At 33.9% G+C, this 26,294-nt stretch overlaps 1 protein-coding gene across 2 annotated transcripts; it reads left to right on the forward strand.

Moving 5' to 3' along the window:
• Positions 1-4,706: 4,706 nt before the first annotated feature.
• LOC111054838 (plasmanylethanolamine desaturase) lies at positions 4,707-25,908 on the forward strand. 2 transcript variants are annotated; one of them, XM_022341950.2, is made up of 4 exons: positions 4,707-4,961; positions 12,325-12,536; positions 18,613-18,831; positions 23,002-25,908. In XM_022341950.2, exons 1-4 carry the CDS (start codon positions 4,874-4,876, stop codon positions 23,260-23,262), a joined length of 780 nt encoding a protein of 259 aa, XP_022197642.2. In that variant the 5' UTR covers positions 4,707-4,873; the 3' UTR covers positions 23,263-25,908. The 2 variants fall into 2 exon arrangements, with proteins under 2 accessions (XP_022197642.2, XP_022197641.2); XM_022341949.2 differs by lacking the exon at positions 4,707-4,961 and adding an exon at positions 7,760-8,406.
• Positions 25,909-26,294: the final 386 nt, after the last annotated feature.

The raw sequence follows: 26,294 nt of genomic DNA on the forward strand, positions 1-26,294 counted from the left end.
ACTCTATCTCTAAAGTACCTGGAAATAAGAATCATTCATTGACACGGAATATAAAATCTGTATCTGATATTGAATAGAAAAAACATTCACAAGATACTCTTCACAAGATACAAAAGTCTGGTGTGGCGCACTCACACAACTTTCCTTGCCGTTATGAAAATTGATCACCTGACGCTACTGTTCCCGCGCATCTCAAGTCTACTATTCAAAGATTTGAGCCAGCTGGTGACAGAGCAATAACGCTGGAGACACACGAAGTCTGCTATCTCTTCATAGTGAATCATTTAATGGAATCAACAGTTTGCCAACAGTTTGAAATTGGATAATCACATTTTCTCGAATTTCGAGCTTATTTTTAATTTTAGGTGAAAATTTTACTGAACATTAATTGGAGAGATTCTCATGCTCAATCTTTCCCACTCGAAATTTTTTGTTTAAATTGTATCTGAAGACTGATAATTGGGAATCTAAAATCAAACTTTGAATAGATGGGGCGGAGCTCCTGAAATTTTTACAGATATGGGACTTGTGGCAGTTGATAGAGCTTATCGATGTCTATTTCAGGTATAACTTTAAACAAAATCGTTGGAGCCGTTTTCGAGAAAATCGCGAAAAACCCTGTTTTTGACAAAATTTTCGCCATTTTAGCAGCCATCTTGAATCGCATTTGATCGAAATTGTTCGTGTCGGATCCTTATATTGTAAGGACCTCAGGTTCCAAATTTCAAGTCATTCCGTTAATTGGGAGATGAGATATCGTGTACACAGAAGCACATACACTGCAAGTAGATTTCGGGCATTAAAAGTTCTCTGTTCCAGAAGCTTTTTGGATATCTTTTATTCCAACATCTTGTCATAATAACAACATCTTTATTATTATTATTATCAGTCTATACTTCAATAGTTATTGATAACGGTGTGAAAATCCGAACAACTTGCAACTTGCTCTGCTTGTTATTTCAATAGATAGATGGATTGACCGTTGACAAATTCAAGTATCTTTCTCTATTTGTGTGATTGTAAAAAAGTCTCTATTTTTTAAGATTTGAGAAAACCCAGATTCTAGGATAGTAAAAATTGATCTAAGGTATAACCAGATACATTCTAGTCTGTACAACACTACTTCATTTCCATGATTTATTTGGACCTATTATTTTGCGCTTTGGAATCCAACCATAAATCTTCCGTCTAATCAAATTCAAGTCTTTTAATACAATAGCATTTCATGCCTACGCATTCCCACCCCACATTTCCCCGAGTGAGGTCGATACAACAGTAGGAAAGAGAGATAATCTTTCCAAAGATGCACTTCTATTTTGAAACTCAAATAACTGCGATGTTACCGCAATTTTTAAAGAAATAATTGCACCTAAGAGGAAGTATCTAAGTGGTAATTCTGAGCCACTATTATTTCCGCAAACGCGATCGATGATACATAGTGCAATTCACTTAAAACAGTCAGTATTCCTCATTAATAACACCAATGCTTCCCATTCAATCAATGACGACAGTTAAAAGTGAATCTCACAGTAGCAGAAAAGGGCTGTTATCATACAAAATTAGAATTCTACGTAGTATTAGTAGAAGCAGCAATAGTAGCAAAGACACCCCTCCCACTAAATTCCAAACACAACTTTACTGAGCTTCACTATGGGCGCGTTTTAGTGGTGGCGCTTTTATTCAGCGATGCACCGTAATTAAGTGTGCTAGTGGAATAGTGAGACAGTTCACTTCAAACTGACAGCATTCACCATGAATACAACATCACTGCTCCCCATCCGATCGATGCTGACAGTTGAGAGGTGAATAGCGTCGTGGCGCCGGCACAAATTAAACGCACACTTCTCCGCATTTGAACGCTGCAGAATGAATAGAGAGAGATTGTCAAATATTTATAAGACGCCTCGCGCCGAGACCGGACGGACAATTTAGGCGACCAGACTACGATAATGGAGAATCAATACTCGTAGTGGCCTAGACCCTTCATGCCTTATTAATTAGGTGGTTGCTGAGCGCATATAATAAGTTACTAGCACAAACCAAGGCCATGTTTTTGGACGAGCGTAGCGAGTTCCTGTATTCTACTTTGTCCGTTGTGAGTGTATGTTCAATGATAACTTCCGAATCTTGGCATCTATGTTAAGGATATCAGCACAAAAGGTAACCAAATGCTGACTTGATAACGTTGTTCTAACCTTATTTTCTGCACCTTCATGTCATCTCCAGCGCTCCAGGTGAATGATAAAATTCCTGATTTGAAATTCTAAGATGATTGAATAATAATAACAATATATTGAATATTAATAGTAATATTATTATCATAATTATTATGAAATATCGGGGGAAATATTTTCGCTCTAGATTGTAAAAACATAGAAGATTTGTGAAGATTGAATTTATAGTTTATTTATATCACTATCAAAATAACAATTTATTCTCACTTCAAAAAACAATCACTCATCAAAATAACAATTTATTCACACTTAAAAAATCAAACACATCATCAACTACAAAATAGATATACTATGAATTCGATTTAGAATGATATACTATGTTTGCTACAATATTTATCAATATACTTTGTACTATAGTACACTAACAGCATCTAGTTACTATTTTGGACTTTCTGAAGTAAACATGTTTTAAAAAATAAGAGAAATAAACGAAAATAAATCTCTCTTGCTAAATTTTTCTTCTCGTGAGATCTGCTGAATGATCCCACACATGCACTCGTTTACTCACTTCCATTACGGTATCGACAGACGACAAAATTTCCAGCTGTTTTTCCAAAGACGTATTGATCATTTAATAGTATATAGGATATTACTGATGGATTATTGCCATTTAAAGTCGAGAAACCTAACATCCTATTTATCTATAGGAATTCCTTAAAATAATTCATTCCTAGACTTATCCCTTTGGGCTTGAAAGATCTGAAGGAGAGTGTTCTTATATTGGGGGGGTTTCAGAAACGGTTGGAAGTGTTATTTAACGACTGACAACCTTTTTGTGAGGGGCCCCAATTAATTGGGAGGCTAGTGCTGAATTTGGGAATTTGGGAGGGGTATGTCACTTGGAAGAAGGGATTTGGCACCCCAGAATACGTATTGGAAAACAGAATCGCCTTAAAGTACAGTGGTTGAATTCAATCTCATTTTCCTGCAACCTGCAACTAATCTCAATGCCCGGTTGCACATTCGTCCATTGAACCGTCGTAAATTGACATCACATTTTCGCCCGATTTTGGGCGAATAGATCACATTTTGGGTCCTATAGATGGCGTCATTTTATGGCAGTACAACCGGAAGAAAGACTTTTAGGCCCATATGCATCATCTCAGTTTAAATGGAAATAAATCAGCTGATCGTTTAAACCCGGAATGCAGCAAATTAGATTGAATGCGACCATATTAACAAGTAATCGTGATTTTGCGTTCAACGTGTAGATGGTGCATATATGGCCCTTAGAATACCAAGAGTTTTGTAAAACCGGGTGTAGATGTTAAAATAATGAAATCAAGGAAACTAAATTCCTTGGAGAACAATACCCTTGTCATTATGATACCCTAGCACTAGTACAAGGAGAGTTAAGTAGGCTACTACTCTTTGTTAAACTGTTGAAGTTCATAATTTATTCAACGGTTTAGAGTACGGTAGGCTACTATTATGCCTCTCTGAAAACCCTCGCTATCCGATCTCATGTCCAATGTCACGTGATATTCTTTGTTAGCCATGGAAAGTTTCCAACAAAGGCTTGAAAAAGTACCGCAATTAATTATAAATAAAGCAATTTATCTGGTTGAATAGAATTTTCATGGGCATAAAGTATGGAGCATATTATAGCTGTGTAGGCCTAGTGTAGTTGTCAAGTCTCAATTCAGCATCACATCAATAGATTGACTGTCAAGACTGAGCTGAAAAATGTGCATGATTCTAAGACTGTTATGATCGAAGCTACAGAGTTCGATAGAGATTTGATGTTAATATGTTACTAATGTTACAGATAATGTTATCGAACAGAGTTCAAAAAATTTTGAATTCATTGCAGATCCTCAAAATAACTCATTAATCTTACTCTTTAAGAAACAAGCAACTAATAGTAACGATTCTCAGATCAAAACTTATTAGCTAAACGTGACTTTCTTGTCTAATAACCTTGCAAAATATTAGTATTGCACTATTGGTTGTTTAACAAAAAATACTGGCCAATTTGAAGTAAAATGTTGAGTTAGAGAAACTTTTACGTAAAGATAAAGCTTTACTCACAAGCTACTTTTCCATGTGTATTGACTGTATTTTGTTATAGGCAAGGACAAGAAACATTGAGGTTCAAACGTAAGAAACTCAACAATATAATTTTTTTAAACTCATCTAACAAATAGTAAAGACTGAATGCATTTCCTCCAGGCACTATAATATGCCTGTGTAAGCCGCTATATCAATGGAAAATGTTGTTATAAATCAGAAATCAGACTTGCAAAGATGTTCACAATGTTTACTACCAAAGGAATTGGAAGAATCTCGAAGATAATGAATTCCATTTATATATCTTCTACCTCTAATGCGAATTGAGAAAAATATCTTAAAAGCACTTTAAGTAGGTGCTCTATAGGTATCTTTATAAATGCAGCAATGAATGCAAATAGAATTTGATTGGATTTATTATGAGTTTTCTTATTTGATTGCACTCTTGTCATTATCAATGCACTCTCTTATCTCTTTCACGTAAGTTACCTAACAGATGTTTATCAGAGTTCAAATGTTTTTATTTACAAAAAATTACTTGATTCGGCCTCGCCATGAAATTTTCATTGGAAAATGGTTTAAAATTATTAGTTATAAAGTAAAATAATTAAATTACTTTTTTGAAAAGCATGGCAGTTAATGAAGATTTATCAAATATCCCAGTGAGAAAAAGGCTTCCGACTGGCCTAGAAGCTAAAGCCGTAGACGGAGTAAATTGTGAGTACTGGTAAAAATGTTTTGATATAGAAAGCAAAATTGACACATTTGAATTATTTTCAATGATAGCCTACTTTTAAAGTCGAAGAACCTCAACAATCCTATACAGTATTGACGACTAAAATACAGTAGCGGTAGTCATAATATTATATGTATTGACCAATTGAATACTTTACTGATACATAGTATTTAGGTCTATAGCCCTATAATAGTTTAAAAGGCTGAAAGATATGACAAAATTTACTTCAGTCAGTGGGTGAATATTATATGAATATTTAAGTTTGTAAGTCGTCAATGCAGTTTAAAATTCAACGAAATAACGAGGTTTGTGACGAGTGATTGTAGCAGTTTCGGAATTCTCTTGATAAAAATTGGAAACTTGGATAACCTACTCCAAGAATTGCATTTATTGTCAATGAGCTGATCATCGATTTATAATTATTAAAAATTATGTTATGTTTGTACTGTATATAACGTATCACTAATTAATTATTAACTAGAGATACTGAATGTGTAATTATAGCATATAGCTAGTACTTTTGCAATATTTTAAAACTAAACGCAATTAGTTTGACTCATAATATAACAAGAATTATTTTCTATTATTATGTACGGTATTTAATTTAGTGTCATGAAAAATCACTTTCAGTTGCATATTGATTCTGACTTAATTATTGATAAAATAAGTAGCCTACTGCGTATTAAGCGATTGTGGTTGTGGATATTGAACAAAGCTACGTTTTTATCTATTAATATACAATACAATAATTATTATTTCAGAGGGAGGTATTGTTTGTTCTGAGAAAGCAACAGAGACTCCACTGTTGCAATTTGACAAGTTATTTACCGAGCTGGTCTTCGAGTTATTTTTCCTACCGGTTCAGTGAACTATTATGATGACTTCTGATCGATGTTTGATTGATCGGAAAGTATCAAAAGCAAATTCTGTCTGGTGACTGAAAGGAAAAATCAACAAATAGCAAAACCGTAGAATATTGGAGTGGGGTGTGTTATGAGAGGCACTCAGAAAGCATGATTCTTTTATAAAGATTACTCACCCACATTAACGTGGCCGCCCACAAAATTAGCCAATCTTTGTTCTCCAAAAGACTAGCCTATAGTAGTCTACACTCTGTAATCGCCAGTTTTATGAATCATTGTTGCAGAGGACCTTGAATGTTTGTGCAATCTAGAACACGGTACCGTATCTCAAGTGCATTCACTTTTGAGTGGACGTTTCCGAATGCTTAAAACACATTACCTGACCTGCTTAACAACAGCGAGGTGAAGTAGTTATCAAAATTTAGTGAACGATTGGAATTCATGTAAATCAAAATTACAAAGCTCTCTCTCTCTTGGGTTAACAGCCGTAGGGCTGGTTGGCAGCAACTACAAAGCTATACTATATTATTACAAAGCTATAAGAAATATAAAGCGAGTAAAAATTACAATGTAGGTAGTTTTCGAACAAAAATGTTCTATACTTAGATTGAGGCAAATAGGGACAGGGACATGGATAATATAGATATTATTCTACTGAGACGTGAAATAACCCTATGACTTGTTAGACTTTTTTTAGCAAGTACATTAACGTAACGCAAATGGCATATTCCTCGCTTTTCTCTCTTGTGCCCGCAGTGGGTTTTAGTTGAAAAAGGGGATAAATAAAAAATTGCATATCCTCTTTATATAATAATATTACCGCAGTATACAATATTCCACTTTTATTTAGTAGATTCAATTAGTCAAACTGAGCAGTATAAATACGCGTGTTTATAACAACATAACCTCTAAGTGCCGGTCGCACAAAAGCCGGTTAAATTTTAACCGTAATTAATTTCACGAGAGCCAATCAGAGAAGGCCTTTCTGATAAGACGGCTTCTCTGATTGGTTCTCGTGGAAATCACGGTTAAAATTTAACGGGCTTTTGTGCAACCGGCACCAAGTATCATAAAATGTACGGTATACGAGAAGAATTTCAAACTGGCAAACTTTATACAATATTGCTGTCAGTATATAGTTCTGAAATATTTATTGTGAATTGTAATTGTTGTATTTCTCAAAGGCAGAATAGATTTTTATTTTCAAATTTCCAGGGGAGAATCCCTCTTTAGCTGGGGGGAATTCCAAACTCGTCAGAGCCTCCAAATGTTCATTATCTTTTGCACCCCACTGATCAAAATACTTCGTTGCGGGTTCCAATGCTCTTGCTTTTGCTAAATTATCCTTTATTATTTACCAGTATGTTTTAGAAATATATTTAGGCATCACGAGATAGATAAATTGATAGATTTCATCAAAAATCCTTGAAAATGATGGCGGCTTATCAATTAGACGTTTGGTGAAGAAAATCAACATTTTGTCATGAAACGCTCGTTAAACTTGATGAAAAATTACTTTGGTCATCTGTCAATTACACAACAACAAAGCTATTCCACACCTTGTTGACAAAACTAATACAGCAGTTTAAAATACTTTGTTTGTAAATGATGGCAATGAAAAAATTTGAACGAATTTTGTCTTGCTAGACTGACACAGGCGACGCCTTATTTTCGGAAGTTTTGAGTGTTACGACATTGTGACCAGAAAAAAAACGGCAAGAGGTGGTAGTAGTAGAAAAGAGATTTATCTATCGATATAGGAATAGGAATTGGAATGGTATATAGAGAGTGAAGTGTATAGTTATAGAGAGAGGAAAGTTTTGCTCTCGCTTTGACTTTGCAATCTGCGCAGAGACAAGAGACAGGAGTTGCGCATCGTCGGTTCAGACTTGCCCTACCAAACCAGCATTCAGCATTGCTCAATCTTTCCGAGTTTAGTCCGACTGCGGTGCTTAACAAGCAAACATGTCGAACTGTGGCAATTCGTGTCAAAGTTTGAAACAATATCTCAAGTGCTACACGAATTCCCGCAAAATTTCACTGTTTCTTAGTTTTTAGCGATTGAACGTCCAAAATATTTATGTGTGCAAAGTACCGTAACCTAAATTATCCAACCGTTACCAGTTTCAAGCGCCTTTGGAACTTTTGGGTGTGTTGAGAAACCAATAACACTATGCGGATAACGTGTCCTGTGTTAAGTTCAGTGTAGATTTTCATCTGGATTAAATCAACTGTTATCTAGTCAAGTTCTTTTCAGTTCCATCCTCATGTCGTGTGATTGTGAAAAATGTTTGTGACTAGTGCTGAAGTAGGTTTTTTATGGCTGTGATGTCGTAATATCAAAAACAGATCAAAAGGACATCTGTTTGGTTTAGTTTAGTATTTTGTGCCATGGCGTCCAATTTTCTGATGCCGGTGAAAAGTGATGAAGAAATTCTGCAAAACTCTATGCTTGAGGATGATCCCAACGCCAATTCTTCGGCAACAGCTGAAGAAACTTTGAGACCACGCTGGGGCCCTAATCACAAAGGAGCGCAAGAACTTGCAAATCTTTATAGCAGAGGTAATGATTATAAAATTTCCAGCCTTTAAAGCTTTAATACAACTATTTACACAAGATTTTTTAATAATTATTCATAATACAATATTTTATCTCTGACACATTATCTCTGATACAGTTTTGTTTATAAGCCATCGTATTTATAGGTTATGTATACATTGTAACATAACCTATTCACATACAGTTGTTATCACGAATAATACTTCACTGTACTTAATTAGCTTTTTTTACTTGACACACTTTGAAACTTAGGTGTAGGTCGTGAAAGCTATTTAACTTGGAACGTCAACCCATATAGTCGTCAAGGGGTGCTATTTCGGGCTGAAGTAAAAACAGAATTGACAGTTTAAATTACACACGTTGAAAAAATCAATTCCCCTGTAGGCATAATACCACAGATAAAAAACCAATTACTGTATCTTATCTCTTTTTGTGGTAATGCGGTAATAACATGCTACCGATTAAAAACGTTTCAATTCAAGTTTAGTCAATACATTCAAACTGAAATTTGCGTGTTGTTTACAGTAAGTTTAACTTAAATTTTATTACAAATTGATAGATTATTGTTTAAAAACTTGATGTACTTGCATCCTATGTAATAAAGATAGTTCTTCATAACTAAATGTATTTTTTCATTCATTGCCAGTTTAGTAACACGGTAGGCGTGCACCCTTACTTTTCTTTACTATCACCCTTACCACTTGTTGATTCATTAGGGTTGAGTACGGTAGTGTACCTGTTTCATTAAATCCAAATAAGTTATCCTTTGGCATTGCAGTACTACACTGTGTGAACTCATCTATTGGTATTTTGGAAAGTTCTGTTCTGTGCTAACTAATTTGAATCAATGATTTTATTTATTAAATAGCTTTAGATTAAAAATACCAAAAAATGGTTGAAAACAAAAATGAGTTTGATTCTGAAGATCTGATAAAAATATTAATTAATTGATCAAAATTGTGTAGCCTTGGCCTAATTCATAATTATTGTAGTGATTTGATTGATTTATTTTGATAATCAAGATTGAAACTTAGGCCTACTCACTTAACCTTTTTCGAATAAATAATAAAATTTATTGCCAAATCAATAAAATTTACTAACATGAAAAACAAAAATTAAGCAAACATTTTAAAATAAAACTTGATAAATGAAGTAATTCATAACATGAGCATAAACGTAAACATAATACTATTCGACAAAAATATTGGTTCTTAAAAATTGTGAAAACAAAACATGATATAATTATGAAATACAGTATTTCAGGTCAGCATATAAAATCAAATTCAGTCTGAGAGACAAACATGTAGGTGGTATCGGGGGAAATAAGTTAATAAATGCATAGAATTTCATTTTGCTACAAATACTATTTATGCTCATTCCTTCTGAAATTCCAGAGTGACAATCACATACTTTGATCTTGGAAGGAAATTAGAATTATTATCTTGTTTCTTATGAAACACTCAACACCTCAATAATCTATCTATATGAATAAAAATCTAGCCTTAAATTTTGACATTCAATAACTTTTTTATGTATGCACCGAATTTGATGATTTTTTTAGTTTTGCCGTTATGTTCAGGACCAGGTTTATGGACTATCAAATTTTCAATCCGACTCCAGGACTCTTTCCTACGGTCCTTCAAAGTGTACATGTAATCCTTATGGGAGAAGATTTGTGAGCTGGCCATACACAGAAATAAAAATCAGCTGTTATAATCATTGCGTCATACAACAGCCTAGATAGTAGACAAGAGTGTGTGCTGCTTCATAACCACCCATATATATTTTATTCTAAACGCCCCGACTGAAAACAAAATGACTGTTCTGTGTGTAACCATCCAGCAGTGGCGCAGTGCGGCCTCAGGTTAAAGACTTACATGCTCTAAAGACATTACTTTGTTTCGAATAATTGTGCTCTCTTCGTTGTTCAGAATTAATTGATTTTTAGTGAATTATTTATTTTGCAGTTGGTAAATTATCTAAATAAATAAAATTCCGCATCGCGCCTCCTCAGTTGTGCATCCAGCTAAAGTTTGTCATGAGATGCATTAAACTATTTGGTGGTACGAAGTTCGCCGGGCCAGCTAGTACCTTATAATCATGCTTATTGAACTTTGTGTATTTTTAAATTCAATAATATATATTAGGTTATATGTTTAGGTACCCAACCAATCGTCACAAGTAGTGCTGTAGTACTTTCCAATCTTGAATAATTTGGAATTCACTCCTCAAAGGACCAGGATTGTGTCAAGCTCTGATATACAAACTGTGTCATTGTAACTTATAAAAGAGGTTGAACACAGCTATTTGTTATGCAACAACTACATTTTAACTCTTAAAGTGAAAAGCTATCAGTCTTCTAATTTGTACAAACTATTTAGTCTTGTTTGATAAACTTGTCCTATTGAATAAAAAGGTAATCACTGTATGTGTGGATTCAGTTGTATTCATTCCCAACTGAATTCAAGTCGTTAACGTACCCTATATGTTATGTAATGCGAAACGCATTAGTGGTAGCTTTATTGGTACGGTAATTCACAGACAGATATCAGCATTGAAAGCCATGCATGGGAAGTGTTAAATTATGCTCAATAACAGTTTTAATTCTAGTTTGTTTAATGAAATACTGTGGTCAGAACATAATTGCTCTTTTACCATGATAAGCTATCAAACAACCTGTTTCCAATATCACAAATAATAAGACAAAACTATGAATAAAAAAGGATGTTCTATAAAAATTTTATAATTGACTATTCCAACATTATTTAAGGATTACCTTTTCTAATAGAAAGAATAGAACATTTATCATGATTCACAGCTCTTTGCTTATTTGCTGTGTGCATGAGGAGGTTTGGTCTACTTTTCGCTCATGGAAAATTCACTTGTCATTGAAAAATATTTTGGAATTAATAGCATGGAAATAATTGCTGCTGTATGCTATGACTGACCTTTGCTTCAAGTTTTAATCAACCCATTACCAAATTGCTAATTCCACTATCTACTTGCCTGATTAAATGTCAGTGCATTCTTTTCAACTCAATATGCTCGTCAATTTTTATTATTAAATTCATGAAAAATTGAATTGGATGTCGCATTATTTAGCATTACCCATCAGAAATTTCAACTATTTTGAAAATATCTTTCTCCCTCTCAGTATTGAAATATTATAAATATTTATCCATTCTTATTATGTAGAAAAAGAGGCAGAATATCTTGAATTGTTTCATGATTGAAAACTAAAAATGTTTTATCAATTTTTATTAATTGGATTGTTTTGTTTTTTCAGGGAAAACCTCATTTGATGTCTAATTGATCCTTGAAAGCATTTTATTACTTTCTATTTGTCTCTGAGTTTAATGTTTTTGTGTTAACTATATTTGAATATCTTATTTATGTCATGAAATTCAATTCAACACTTCAGTTGGATGACACAATAATTAGGATTAATCTATTTATCCTTTAAAACATATTCTTTCAACTAGAATCATCATACTCACCTCATGTCGTATAATTCAACCAGACGTTTCAATAAAATGGATGTCAGAATAATTGGGATTGAATTGAATTCATAATAAGTAGCCAGCATCTAATAGAGAACTTCAAAAATTCTTCTTTTTCAGTTCAATGGAGTTATTTATTCGATTTTTAAATGTAATATCAGACCACCATATTTATTCCATAGATTAATGTTCAATTATTATTATTCGGTCAATTATTGACCGCCTATAATCAATTCTAATCAGTTTAATTATAAGTGATCAATATCTTGTATCATTTTGTAGTTGTACAGTGGCAAAGAAAATGGGTTTCCTGATCATTGTAATAAGCAATATTGATAATATTGATAATGCTTTTCCTGACCATTGTAGTAATCAATATTGATAGTATCCAAATGAATCATGAATGGTTTGATGTTTGCAGGGAAGAGAATCCAAGAATGTGTGAGTGTGAGTGTGTGCCTGACGCTTATTGTGATCAACAGCCTGTTCATGCTGTACCACATCCGACTGACCAACATCAGCACAGTGCTCATGTCGGCGTTCTGCGGCATAGTGTCGGCCGACTTCGGCTCAGGCCTTGTGCATTGGATGGCCGACACCTGGGGGACCATCGATATCCCTGTCATAGGTAAAGTGAGTATCAACATGCCATCACAATATTTGTTGCTCCCAAATGAAGGTTCATTTTCGAGCATAGCCAAACTCCACATGTCTTCTTGGTGAATTAGGTACAGTTGTTGTCATAGGTAAAATGAGTATCAACATGCCATTACAGTATTTGTTACTCTCAGATGGTGGTTCATTGAGGTACCCACACTTGTGGGATCGATTCCAATTTTTGTTGCAGTTGAATGAAGGTTTACTGTCGAGCATAATCAAACTTCATGTGTTTGAATCACAGTTAACGTGAGATATCATCATAGAGAAACGATAGTATAATCTTATGATATTATACAATTCCAATAAGTAGGTAAAGTAAGAATCATCATAGAGAAAATATAGTATATTTCTATGCTGTCGTTTCCCTATTGTATCATACAATTCCTATAATTAGGTAGAGTTTTCATAGGTAAAGTGAGAATTATCATAGAAAAAAGATACTATAATTTTATGCTATCTTTCCTCTATGGTATCATACAATTCCAATAACTAGGTAAAGTTGCCATAGGTAAAGTGAGAATTATCATAGAAAAAATATACTATAATCTTATGCTATATTTCCTTTATGGTATCATACAATTCCAATAACTAGGTAAAGTGAGAATCATCATAGAGAAAAGATAGTGAAATTTTATGCTATCTTTTCTCTATGGTATCATTCAATCTCAATAATAGGTAAAGTTGTCATAGGTAAAGTGAGAATCATCATAGAGAAAACATAGTACAATATTATACCATATTTTCTCTATGGTATCATACAATTCAATATTTCAATATTTGTTAAAGTGGAATAAAAGTTCATTATCGAGCATAACCTGATTCCATATTCTTGTTGAATTAGATTAGTTGTAGCTGGTATCAACATGCTTCCTCCATTACCCACATTTGTGAGATCGATTCCAGTATTTGTTGCAGTTGAATGAAGGTTAATTATTGTCGAGCATAACCAACCGCCATAACCAACGTCTTCTTGGTGAATTAGGTAGAGTTGTCATAGGTAAAGTGAGAATCAACATGCCATTCCTTCTGGTTCATTCTTCATTCATTACTCTCACCTGTGAGAACTCCATGTTTCTTCTTGTTGAACTAGGTACAGTTGTCATAGGTGAAGTGAGTGTCATAGAGAAAAGATAGTATAATCTCATGTTATCTTTTATCTATGGTATCATACAATCCCAATAATTAGGTAGAGTTGTCATAGGTAAAGTAAGAATCAATGTACCTAGAATGTATTCTTGGATCCTTGGTGATAATCATCATAGAGAAAATATAGTTCTACTACATAATAAGGCGACAGCTAATTCGAACAAAGTATGTGTCGCTCGCTTAGCTCTGTGTGTTTTGTCTGGTTAGATTCACTTTCAGTCTTCATTAGTTGTATGGGTAGAATTGGTGTTTCTTATAAGGACAGTTTACAATGAATCTCACGATACTTGCATTTTAATTATGTAGTCGCACAATGGTATTGGCTAACTTTACAAGGGTCTTTCAACAATGACGGCGTGACTCCGTGTTAGGGTGGCATGAACAGGCTAATGTAAGTTTCAGTTATATTGATCACATGCTCATGTGTGATTCTGGGGTTACCGTCCTTGGAAATTTGTCGTTTCACAAGTTGTTTCAATCCTGGCATTAGATTAGACTGCATCAAAACAATATCCCTACTTCAATTAATGATTTTCCACTTAAAAGTGTTGAATAAAATTATTATGAGTTGCCACTAATTCTGTTTTTAAACAACGAATATCAGTTTTTTTGTAATTTTCAAAAGTAAGTAACGTTGAAATGTAGAACACCATTCACTGTGTGAAGTCTTTTCAGTATGGCTATCAGCCACATTCTTCTTCCTCCTTCCTCTTGATAAAACAAGTGTGCATCTTCCAAGAATGATATTTCGATATACAGTTGAACCTCTATCATTCGTAATCCTCTATAATTCGTAATGGAAGCTCGGTCCCTTGAAAACCCATATATAATTCGTAGTTAAACAATCTATTTCGGTCCGCTCGATATAATCCTTGGTAAAATTGAGCGCTTGCTTATCTTTGACCTCTAAAATTTGTAGTTTTGACTTCGAGAACTCTACAATTTGTAGTCTCTGGTTTTTTCATACATCATGGAAGGGGAAAATAATTACATTTTAGACGGTTCTCATTTCTCAAACATTGTTATAGCGTATTTCGAGATGATGATTCAATTCAATACTTTCAATTAATTATCATTTGATGCTCTTAAATCATTTCATGAACAATCTGGTATTCAATATAATCTAAAATTGTTCAATAATTTGTGAGAAAATCTTTTTTGACTACGTTTGTGGTTTCATTCTTTTTGTGAGTATCCTGACAATAAGGACATGTTGAGCTTTCACGTTTGAACCAGATTAAGAAGCATGTGTGAATTACATCTTAATTGAGGCCCTGAAATTGATCAGTTGCGACCTGAAAACTCTGACACCAGACCTGAGCCAGCCGGTCACTCGATATTATTATTATTTATCTTAATCAAACGTAATAGTAGCTTGATAAGATTACGGCTATGCAGAGAGCGACATTAGGCGTTTCTAGTTTCAGCGGTCTTGAAAGAATATAGATGCTATATCTTCCTAAGAATGTTCTAGCCGCTGAGCGGTCTCTGTCTACATATTTATTTACCCTGCATATGTGCACGTACTCTGCTTGTTTTCAATACTTGACTCTTGAGTACTACAACTTCAATTTTCTAACACTATAAACAAGAGTGTTAGCAAACTATAAATTACTAATGCCATCAAAAGCACACTGTCCTCTTCACCTCACTATCTCTACACCACAATGATTCAAAAACACACTATAAACAACTTACACTGACGATATTACAGCAAACTATAAATTACTAATACTATCAAAAGCACACTGTCCTCTTCACCTCACTATCTCTCCACCACAATGATTCAAAATCACACTATCATTGAATCATTGCTCTCATAAATTTTTCACTCATGATATGCCTTCTCGTCAATGTAGAAGAAAGATTCAAACGAATCGTTTATTGACATCCATTCACTCAATCGTTCATTCTATAAATTCATTCACCCAATTATTCCAATTCATTCAACCCGCCCTGCCATCAAAATTCATTGATAGTCATCGATGATTGATGATCAGGCGCAGTCATCAACCTCTGTGAAATACATCAGTGAATTGATGATAACAAAGAGGCTACATTGTGGAACCTTTTCTTCAGTGCATGAGTCTCTTGTCAAGAAGTCTGCAGTAGAAGGGGGGAGGGAGTGACATGTACTGTATATGTCTGCACACTTCAACCTCCACTAATATTATCAGAAGATTCTCTTCAAACTGTCAGCATTCTGGGCTATATAAACTGTCAATAAACGGGGTATAAATAACATCAATCCTTTCCATTCAACCTATGCTGGCAGCTGAAAGTGAATTTTGTTGTAGTCTTTGGTGGCTTTTCACCAGTTTATTGTAGTAGTACTTTCTTATTCTCACTTTTGTTGAACTATTGAATGTTTGGTTTTGAAGTAGAACTGAACTGTTTTGATTTGATAAATAATAATTTGAAACCCTACAAAAAGTACGTAGAAACTCAATGTTGAAGGTTTGGTATTTGAATACAGTAATTTGTTATCCTACTGATTCCAAGATAATAAGACCAACTTCATGAAATCAGTGGAAATGATAGGATAGTAGTTTATTCTTTTTTTCAATTCAATTTATTCTATTTTATCTATTCAATTCACAATACAAAGCACAAGATACATTTACATAGACAACCTATCTAAAACCAAATTTGTGAATATTTTCCCCACATAGACGGATCTGTGTGTGGGGAATGAGTAACAGTACAAGAAGTAGCCTATAATAAAATAATAATAAGTATAATAAAACACTTATTGAAATGGGCTGCTTTTAAATTAATAAAACAAAATAAAACTTGTAGCACCCTTTATTTATTAAAAAACTTAATATTTATTTTGTTTTATTAATAAGTATAATATATCTATATATGAATGATAATAATAATAATAATACCAAAGAAAAATCCTAAGCAAGGTCAGAGAAGGAAGATATTGAAGAGAAAAGAAAACTATAACTTTCCATGTAACGCTTAATAGATTAAAAGAAAAGGAAAACGAAAGAAAAAAATAAAAAGAAAGAAAATCAGCAATAGATGCAGATGTGAGAAATTGTTAGATGGAAATAAATGGTGACAAAAGATTTCTCGGTACTGAGAAAGGCAACAGAGGAGATGATGAAGATCCAAGCTATTCGATCATTATGAATATGACAAAAAAGCGAATTCGGAGACATGGTAACGGTCGTTCCTACTGAAATAAAACTTAGTTTTCGGGCTAAGTCAGCCTAAAGAAAATGTTCCTATTAACCCAACTCTGTATATCTGAGAGTAATGATTCGGTTGCATTTCTGTAATCAAAGCCTATTGGTATTTTGTTATCAAGTAATTACAATAGTACGGAAGTTGATGTCTGCATATAGTGAGTTTTTTGAAGTGTATGTTAAATCTATTTGTGTTATTTGCACGAATGTTGTAGGGAGTTGTGTGAGTGGTAAATAAATTGTTATGTTTATTCAAGTACAGAATTACACTTTTAATGTAAGTCTGTCTTAGAGTTGGAACCTTTAATTCTAGGAAAATTTCTCTTCTTGAGTAAATTCGTGGTCTTCCCAGAGCCTCTCTTACCATGTGCTTTTGTAAGATAAAAAGTTTTTTTACATGAGAATGGAAAGCAGCACCCCACACCTCTGTAATATATTGGAATAATGAATGTGCACATGCGAAATAAATTTTCCTAGTAATATCTATATTATTCTATTTATTTTTATCACCGCTTTCCATAGATAGCTGTGATTCAAACCTTCTCAGTATATTATCTGATATAATATTAATTGTTGATTCTTGTTAACAATGATAATATCTCAAACATATTAACTTTTCCATAAACTGAAAATTATACAGAAACTATACTACTCTGACGAAACGTCAGACTCAAGTAAGTCAAAGCAACCGGATGTACGGTACCCAGAGAATTCTTTTTTAAATTCAAATTTATTTCTCAAAAAACATACACAATTATAATAATATAATATGACATCTAAAAATAATACAAGAAAAATACTATTAAATATATAAAAATACTCCCAAAACTGCAGTATATATTTTATGTCCATCTATGTTTAAGGAGTAGCCTACAAGGTAAAACCTGTGCGTGGACCTAAAAAGGTAGTATTACCAAACTACTACGTATATTTTTCAAACTACTACTTTATATACGAGGCTACTGAATGATATATTCCAACTTAATCTCTTAAATATATTATATTCACCAAGAAAAAATATATATTCTCATGATGTAATAATACATTCTCATAATTGAGATACCGGTAGGCTATATGAAATGTTTGATTGAAATATTTTGATAGTTCATTATATTTCTTCCTTCACAGCCTACAAACGATTTGGCAACGGTGCAGAGCTAGAGAAAGATGGAGACATCGTCTTTATCTAATGATTGACAAGGATAGAAAATCAATGTTAATCAGATGCTGACTCTAGAACACGAATCCCACTATATTTACAAACGAGTATATAATAACGTAATTTCTCAATAACGAGAAATACTCCTTTGTAACGTAATTTCTTAATAATGTGAAATACTTCTTTATAACGTAATTTCTTGAAAACGCGAAATACTTCTTTATACCTAACGTTAATCCCACTATAGGTAGGCTACTCTTTTCCGAACCATTCATATCAAACCGAATCAATTCTATTGTTTACATTGACTGTAACAGAACAGCTCATTCATCAATATACAATCATGAATTCTTTATTATTAGGTACCTTTATAGATTCACAAATATATCCCTTGCTTTGTTTGTTTAGTAATGTTGTCAAGTTCTATTTGCAGAGCTGTGTCTTCTCCTACTACTTCTTCTTCTTCTTCCTTTCACGTTTAAGGCACCATTGCCTGTTCCGAACCTCCTCGTCTCTGTGATTTATTATTAATTTTGTGTTTTTGCAGAACTATCTGCGGCCATTCAGGGAGCACCACATTGATCCGACGTCGATAACAAGGCACGACTTTGTGGAGACGAATGGCGACAACTTCATGGTGACCATTCCGTTCCTCGCACAGATGACCTACGTGTTCATAACGTCGTCCAATCAGCAGATACAGGACAGCTTCAGTTGGAAGTGCTACATTTTTCTGCTGTGCATTTTTGTGGCGCTAACGAATCAGGTGAGGCACAAGTGGAATCTGCAACTTTTCCAATCAACACATAAATTCTTGTACTAAAAATAACATGTTTTCAATCATAATGTGACACTTATGTATTACATAAAGTAACAACATGTTTAGTTGTACAATTCAAGTTGAGTTTTTATCGGGGATCAGTACAAACCAAACAAATCCATTTAAAGGTATTGGCGAGTGAGTCTACCGCGCTGGAGAACTCGCTCAAAATGCCGCTGGTATTCTGTCAGCTGCTCTATTGAAAGCTAAGTGAAGTCAAGAGAAATAGTTCAAGTTGCATTGAGTCAACTTCCAACGGTACTACACCAATTTTACGAAACAATAGAACAAACAAATACAAGCAAAAATTAATTTCAATATAACAATATTCACATATCAATGTAATATAAATCATATTAAGCAATAAAAACAAAACAAAATAAATATTAAAACACCTTGATTTTAAGATATAGATCCAAGTGAAAAACACCACAAAAAGTAACAAAAAAGCAACATCATTTCATGCAATGAAATGACAACCAACACCTCATTGACAATTCCAACTGACACCTGATTTGTGATTTTAAATGATGAACTACTGCACACTTTTTCTTATGCACTCAAACAGGATGAAGGAGTGAGTTAATTCCGTAGGTCAACATACCGAACTCGATTTGTATAATGGTTCAAAGAATATGTCTTGATAATTTGAATGTGATTAATGGCAGCATTCGACAGTTTTCGTCGAATATACCTACCCACAAACGGGCAGTGACTCAAGTCAAAAGTAGTAACTCTTCAAAAAGCTATGCTCGTTCAATTAATAGATTGTAGACAGCACTGCATCTGAAGCTTGTTTGTGAATTAGGGCCAGACCATATTAAGCGTTTTTCAGGCGTTTTAAGAGTCGGCAGGGCAGGAAGCTCTATGATTGGCTGACTGGGTTGGTGCCTGAAAATATGGTATGGTCCTTATCCTCAACTCATAGCGAAACGAACAAAGTTGGACCTGGTCTGGTATATTCATATTAATTTTATAACTAGTACCCTTTTATTTTCTTTGTCAGCACGACCTGTTTGAGGGTATTCATCCCATTATCAAGGGTCAATAAAGGGTACTAGTTATTTTATTCTGTGTGATATTAATTTATCAAGTAGTCATTTTCATTTATTGATCCAATTGTATACAGCAATTTATTGAAATGATTGGTGGAGGAACAATTACCCCAGCCCAAAACTGTATCTCACGCTGATTTTGATACATATTCTTGTCCAAAAAGTATGTTATGTTTCTTTCACTCAATAATTTTGAGTCCAATTTTCAGGGCAAACACTCACAAACGATAAATTTTGAATTTAGATGTAGGCCTATTGAAAAACCAAATTGATTAGAAATATTACATACAGTACAGAGTAAGCATCTGAAACTTGATAAGTGTAGTACTACCTACCATACAACTAGTGCAAAACAAGGTCTACTCCAAAAGTAGCTCATGCTTTTCAAAAACCTAAAAAACTTCAATAAAATTATGTAAAACAGCCGTATCACTTTGTTGTTTCCTGTTAAGTGGCGTCATATTTGAACTAGTATGTTTATCACGGTGCATATCCTGTGAACCTGTGAATGCAGAATGATAAGATAATCCGCCAACCTTGAATTACAAGTAACTATAGTCAACTATAGTAAGATTCACCTTATAAAGACAACGGAAATGATAGGAAGGCTTTGTTGCCATTTCTCATTTCCACCGCCTCATATATAGTAGATAGCTGTGATTCAACTTATCAAGGTAAATCCGATTTGATATTAATTTATTATCCATTTGAACAAAATCACTTATTGTTGAAATTATTTTTTAACAGGAAAACCAGGCGAATCCTCTAATACTCCTCTCCCAAATATAAATAGTTTTTTAATATCAAATTAGATCAATGTATTTTCCACATTGCATTACAAAAAAATGTAAAATTACATAATTTCAATTATGAATAAAATACATCAATTTTAATAGATAATGATAGACCGATAAATAGCTACGTACGTATCGACCGAAAATGATACATTATTACATTAATGTTAGTATACAGAAGGCGTGGAATTCCCCCAAGAAGACTATAGGCCTAAGTCTGTGAATGGGGGAGAGTTCTTGCATGAAAATAGAGTAACATGTAGTTTTATCTGTGCTATGTACTATTAACTTTATGTTTTATGCAACCTATATAAGTAAATGTAACTGCTGTTTATAGTTTATTCAAAAAAAAAATGTTATCAATAGCAGAGCAGAGTTGATTACAAGTGGAAGAGCAAGGGAACCTAAGACCAGCAATGAAGTGAAAAAGTTATATTTCAATTAAATTGAGCAGGTAAGTTATACTACATGTACGGTGAATGGAGCAGTTCCTCAGTTCCAATCCAGCCTATGCCAAAAAGCCACCCGACCAACCTACTTTTATACACCACGTCACTGCAATCCTCAGCCTCCCTGATGACGTCCGGCAAATTCCTATAGATAATTTGAGCTAGGTAGTATGGTGATTTGAGTTCTATTCCATGCATTAATCTAGGTGTTGAATATCCATGGTTGTTCCTGAGTCGTGTTTGATAATTGTGTTGTATATTAGCAAATAGGTTTATTATATGTTTCCTTATATATGTGAGAATTGTTTTAATAAATAACTGTCTTAGATTGAGCAAAGGGAACTCCGAGAATAGCAGCAACGTGGGATACCTGGATTCTTTTTTCAGAATAGTTTTCATTATTGTGCGTTGAGTGACGGCCAGCGGCTCCTAATTAAATAGTTAATTGATTAGAAAATGAAATTGTTGATTCTTGTTATTAATGATCAATGCCATCTCAGATATCCGGCAAGGCAATATATTTATCCATTATCAAATAATAATAAATGCTCATAAAAATTGAGATGAAGTAAATATTAGGTAAAGATTAAATATTCTGGTAGTTCATCATATTCCTACATCGTCTACAAACAATCTGGGAATGGTGTTGAGTTGGAAGAAAAGGATAGAGTTGTCTGCTTTGTCCAATTCTTTATTCTTTATTGATTCATACAATAAGTACATCATCAAAAATGATGTGCAAACTTGTGCTATTCCTCTCCCAAATTTAGATAAGGTACACATAGTCCGAAATAGGTTAAGTCTTGTAGTTGTTCACTTTTTATTTTCACAAAAATGATTTTTAAATTTAGATGCTTCAGAACCAAACATAGGAGAAAAATGTCACATTATTATCACTAAAATAGGAAATATTCACATATTAAAGAAATAATTTAGAAATACCAAAAAACAATCTTAATTAGAGACAAGCTGATAATATTAATAATATATTATGTTTCATTGACTCGAGAGTTTGTTAACAAACATAGAGTTTCGTCAAAAAATGCAATTACAAGATGGTGGTTCCTTGATCCATTCTGAACTACGATTCATTAACACTATTTTGTTGTTTTTTACACCGACATGCAGCCAATTATTGGTGGAAATAAATCATTCCGTTTATTTTCTGTATATGACTGGAGTACTTTCGGGTGTCAAGCACCTATTTTCAACGGACACAGTTGAAAAAATTCACAGTTCACTGTTGAAAACTAAATCGGTTATTTTCACCAATAATATTGTCTTAATGTCAGTGTTTAAAACAACAAAATATTTTTTCAATATGCAATAACAATCACAGCACAGAGCACACCGTCAGGTGAAACAGTTACACAATATATTCAGTAATAACATTTAGTCTATATCGAAGCCTCTAGATAAGAGATCATTTATAGAATAGGATGAATTTCTTTCAACCACTGATAGAATTTTATTTTGAAAACATTCAATGACAAATCACCTACATTGAGAGGCAGCTTGTTGCATCCCAAAGGAAAATCACGCAACACTAATATGCCAGTGTTTCAATGTTTCTTTTTGAACCGACATCTAGATATATCAGTAACACGATTAGTTCTTACGTTAAAGCCGTGAAGCTCAACTCTTTTATTATATTATATATTGGAACACCTTCTTTAACATTCATTAAAGCTGATTGTTAGTGAAGGTTATCTCAATCAGGTGCTGACTATAACGTAAATCTCTCACTATAAATATGAATCATATTATATTGTATTCCTTACCTTATAAAAAATTAACGGTGTGGTTATTGTTTTTTAGATCCACAAATGGTCGCACACCTACTTCGGGCTGCCGAAATGGGTGGTGTGGCTGCAAGAGCACCACATCATCCTGCCGCGACGTCACCACAGGTATCACCACGTGGCGCCTCACGAGACCTACTATTGCATCACCACTGGCTGGCTCAACTGGCCACTGGAGGCCATCCGCTTCTGGCCGTGTCTCGAGCGGATCATCACCGCCGCTACCGGATGTCTGCCGCGTGACGACGACCTCAAGTGGGCGCAGAAGCGGACGTGACTCGGCTCATGTGAAACGTCTCATGCTAAAGCTAGGAGAATATATTCGTTCATACGAATATACTCATTCAAACGACTGAATCGTCATTATTATCTATCATCGCTGTACATCTGTCTGTGTACTTTCCAGCTCGTCGCATAGAACAATCGATATCGATATTCCGATTGAATTTAATACTCGGTTCAGACTTGCCTCTTAATTTACATCTTGGAAGGTCTCATGTTATAACGTAGGTCTATAACGTAAGTATCATTTTATATATAAGAGAATATATTCATTCACACGACTGAATCGTCATTATTTCTTATTGAATGTTTGGGGTGACACCTACGGTTTGTGTAATTTCCAGCTCTTGGCATAGAACAATCGGTACACCGTTTTAAGATAATACTTGAATACTTGGTTTAGACTTGCTCTCTTAATTTGCATCTTGAAACGGGAGGTCTCATGTTCTAAGAGAATAATTCATTCACACGACTGAATCCTTATTATTATTTAGCATCGCGGTGCATCTACGGTTTGTGTACTTTTCAGCTCTTGGCATAGAACAATCGGTTTTCCAATTACAGCTAATACTCGATTCAGATTTTCCCTCTTAATTTAGATCTTAGAGGTCTCATGTTATAACTCACACGACTGAATCGTCATTATTACTTGTTGGGTGCCTGGGAAGACACCTACGATTTGTGTACTTCCCAGTCCGTCGCATAGAAAAGTCGGGGTTCAGATTCGAAACTAAAGCTTGGTCTAGACTTGACCTCTTGCTTCACATCTTTGAATGAATTTTATATGCTTTCAGGTGCTATTAAAATGTTAATCCGACTGAATTGTCCTTTTTTCTTATTGGCTGCATGGGGAGACACTTGCTATTAGAGTACTTAGCATATAATCAGTTTCTTACTTGAAAGCTCGGTCCAGATCTGACCTCTTATATGGCACACAAATGCCTACCCAATGAAAATGTTTATACCAGTGATATGTTCTTATTTTTCCATTTGTTGCATTAGGACTCATTTAGTATTTGTGTATTTTCCAGCTCTTGGCATAGAATAATCAGTTTTCTGATTCGAAAGCTCAGAACAGATCTGACCTGTATTTAACCGGTGTTAAATCATGTACTTGTATTTTCCGTTTTGGAGTAGATCAATCATTTCTCATCCCAAACTGAAGCTCAGTTCAGATAAGAGTTCTTGCTTTACTTATGTGCTACTTCGTCAAGTGGTATCAGACGCCTTTAAATCGTTAACACAACTTAATTGTGCTTATTTCTCATTTATGGAGTTGTAGAACGTTGCGTGTGAACCGTGGACTCCGTAAGCCAGATTAATGACGACTATCCGCAACATCTTTCTGAAACCGTTCCACTGTCACAAGTCACGTTACAAGTAAAGTTTGGTCCATGCTTTTAACTATCATAAAAGAGGTAAATTGGTACTTTCATACGTTTTATGGACTATATTCAATATCTTGGCTGATTTTTTTAAACTGTCATGTAAGAGGTCAGGACTGAAGCTGTTTAATCTACTGGAGTCTTGTGCTTTGTGAATCGATCATATTTTTATATTGACCAACTTAAATTAATTTGTATTTCGAACGCTCCAATTATCGATCCTCTAACAACCTATTGATGGATCAATATTATATTTGAAGAATTGGAAACAAACCACATTACTGTCAATCAATAATGCCAATCGGAACTATTGAAATCTAATTATGTTTACTGCATGTATTGCATTTGGATCATTCTTGTAAGGTTATGTTGTTTGACACATCATCAAATCGCAAAACTACAGAACTGATTTTCTTGAAATTTTACTAATGATTCTGAATCCACTGAGGTGGGTGGTTAAAGGCCAGTTCACGGTTTTTTGATAAATCAATTTTTATTTTAATGGTTAAAACGAATCCGTTCAATTTGTTCTAAAATCCAAACCACGCTGGAAAATTATCACTTTGTGAAAGTGAAGACCCGACCTTTTTTTCGAATTTTATTTCTTTACTTATTCCAATCACGTAATTTTGTGTTTCATTTCATGTAAATCCGGGAGTGAATTATCTCAAGGTTAACCTTATACCTCTTCCCCCAATTTTATATGTATATTTATCTTTTCTATGTATATTGATATTTTTTTAAATGAAGAATAAAGAAAAGAAGATGAGTTAGGAGACGGCACCTGTGACCACTTGAGGAGCCGACTCCACTGTATATAATTTATTATGAGTTTGAAAATCGCTTTCCCGTGGTTCGGAGCCCACCTGAAATTGTAGATCCACTTTTCATCGTCATCATCCTTCTCGTTCCCACGCACTAGCCTGTTGCTCATGTGAACATCACCCTCAGCAAGACTTTTTCGGAACGGTCCAGTAACAACTACCGGTACTTAACTTGATATAGAATTGATGAATATGAATATAGTTTTAATTTCTTAACATAATAATAACACAATTATTTCAAATATATAGTGAAAACTACAAACAATAAAAAGACATCCAGTTTAATTCAAATTCCATAATTTTCCATTCTTCATTAAATTACTTTCGTGTTTGGAGTAGGAATCACAGATGTTAAAGAACAAATTTAAATTTTCCCCGCAAAGACCTTATCTATCTGGTATCTACAGTTTGCACATCTAGCAAAACTTTCTCGTGTTCAAGTTTTTGCTGTCCTAGAAATTTAATCCAATATCCTTTCACATGACGAATTTGCTAGTTGATAGTCGCCTTATTTTTACTCTAGATTTGTGTTCATTTTAGAGCTTTTTTATCGGTAGATATATTTTTTTCGTTGTGTTTTACAGTATTATCTATTTTTTATTATAATCATGACTAAAACTCTATCATTTCATAATTCATACACGAGAAAAACTACTCACACCATTATGTTACCATTTGATGAGAAAACTGTATCCATAATGATAAATACAATTTCATAATTCACTTTGCATTAAAATTAGTTGTATATCATTCTAATGGCGTTTTAGAAATAGATGTGGAACAAACATAGTAAGTTCCATGTATTCATGAGGCTAACG

This window comes from Nilaparvata lugens, chromosome 3 (genome assembly GCF_014356525.2).
Source record: "Nilaparvata lugens isolate BPH chromosome 3, ASM1435652v1, whole genome shotgun sequence".
Classification (NCBI taxonomy): Eukaryota; Metazoa; Arthropoda; class Insecta; order Hemiptera; family Delphacidae; genus Nilaparvata; species Nilaparvata lugens.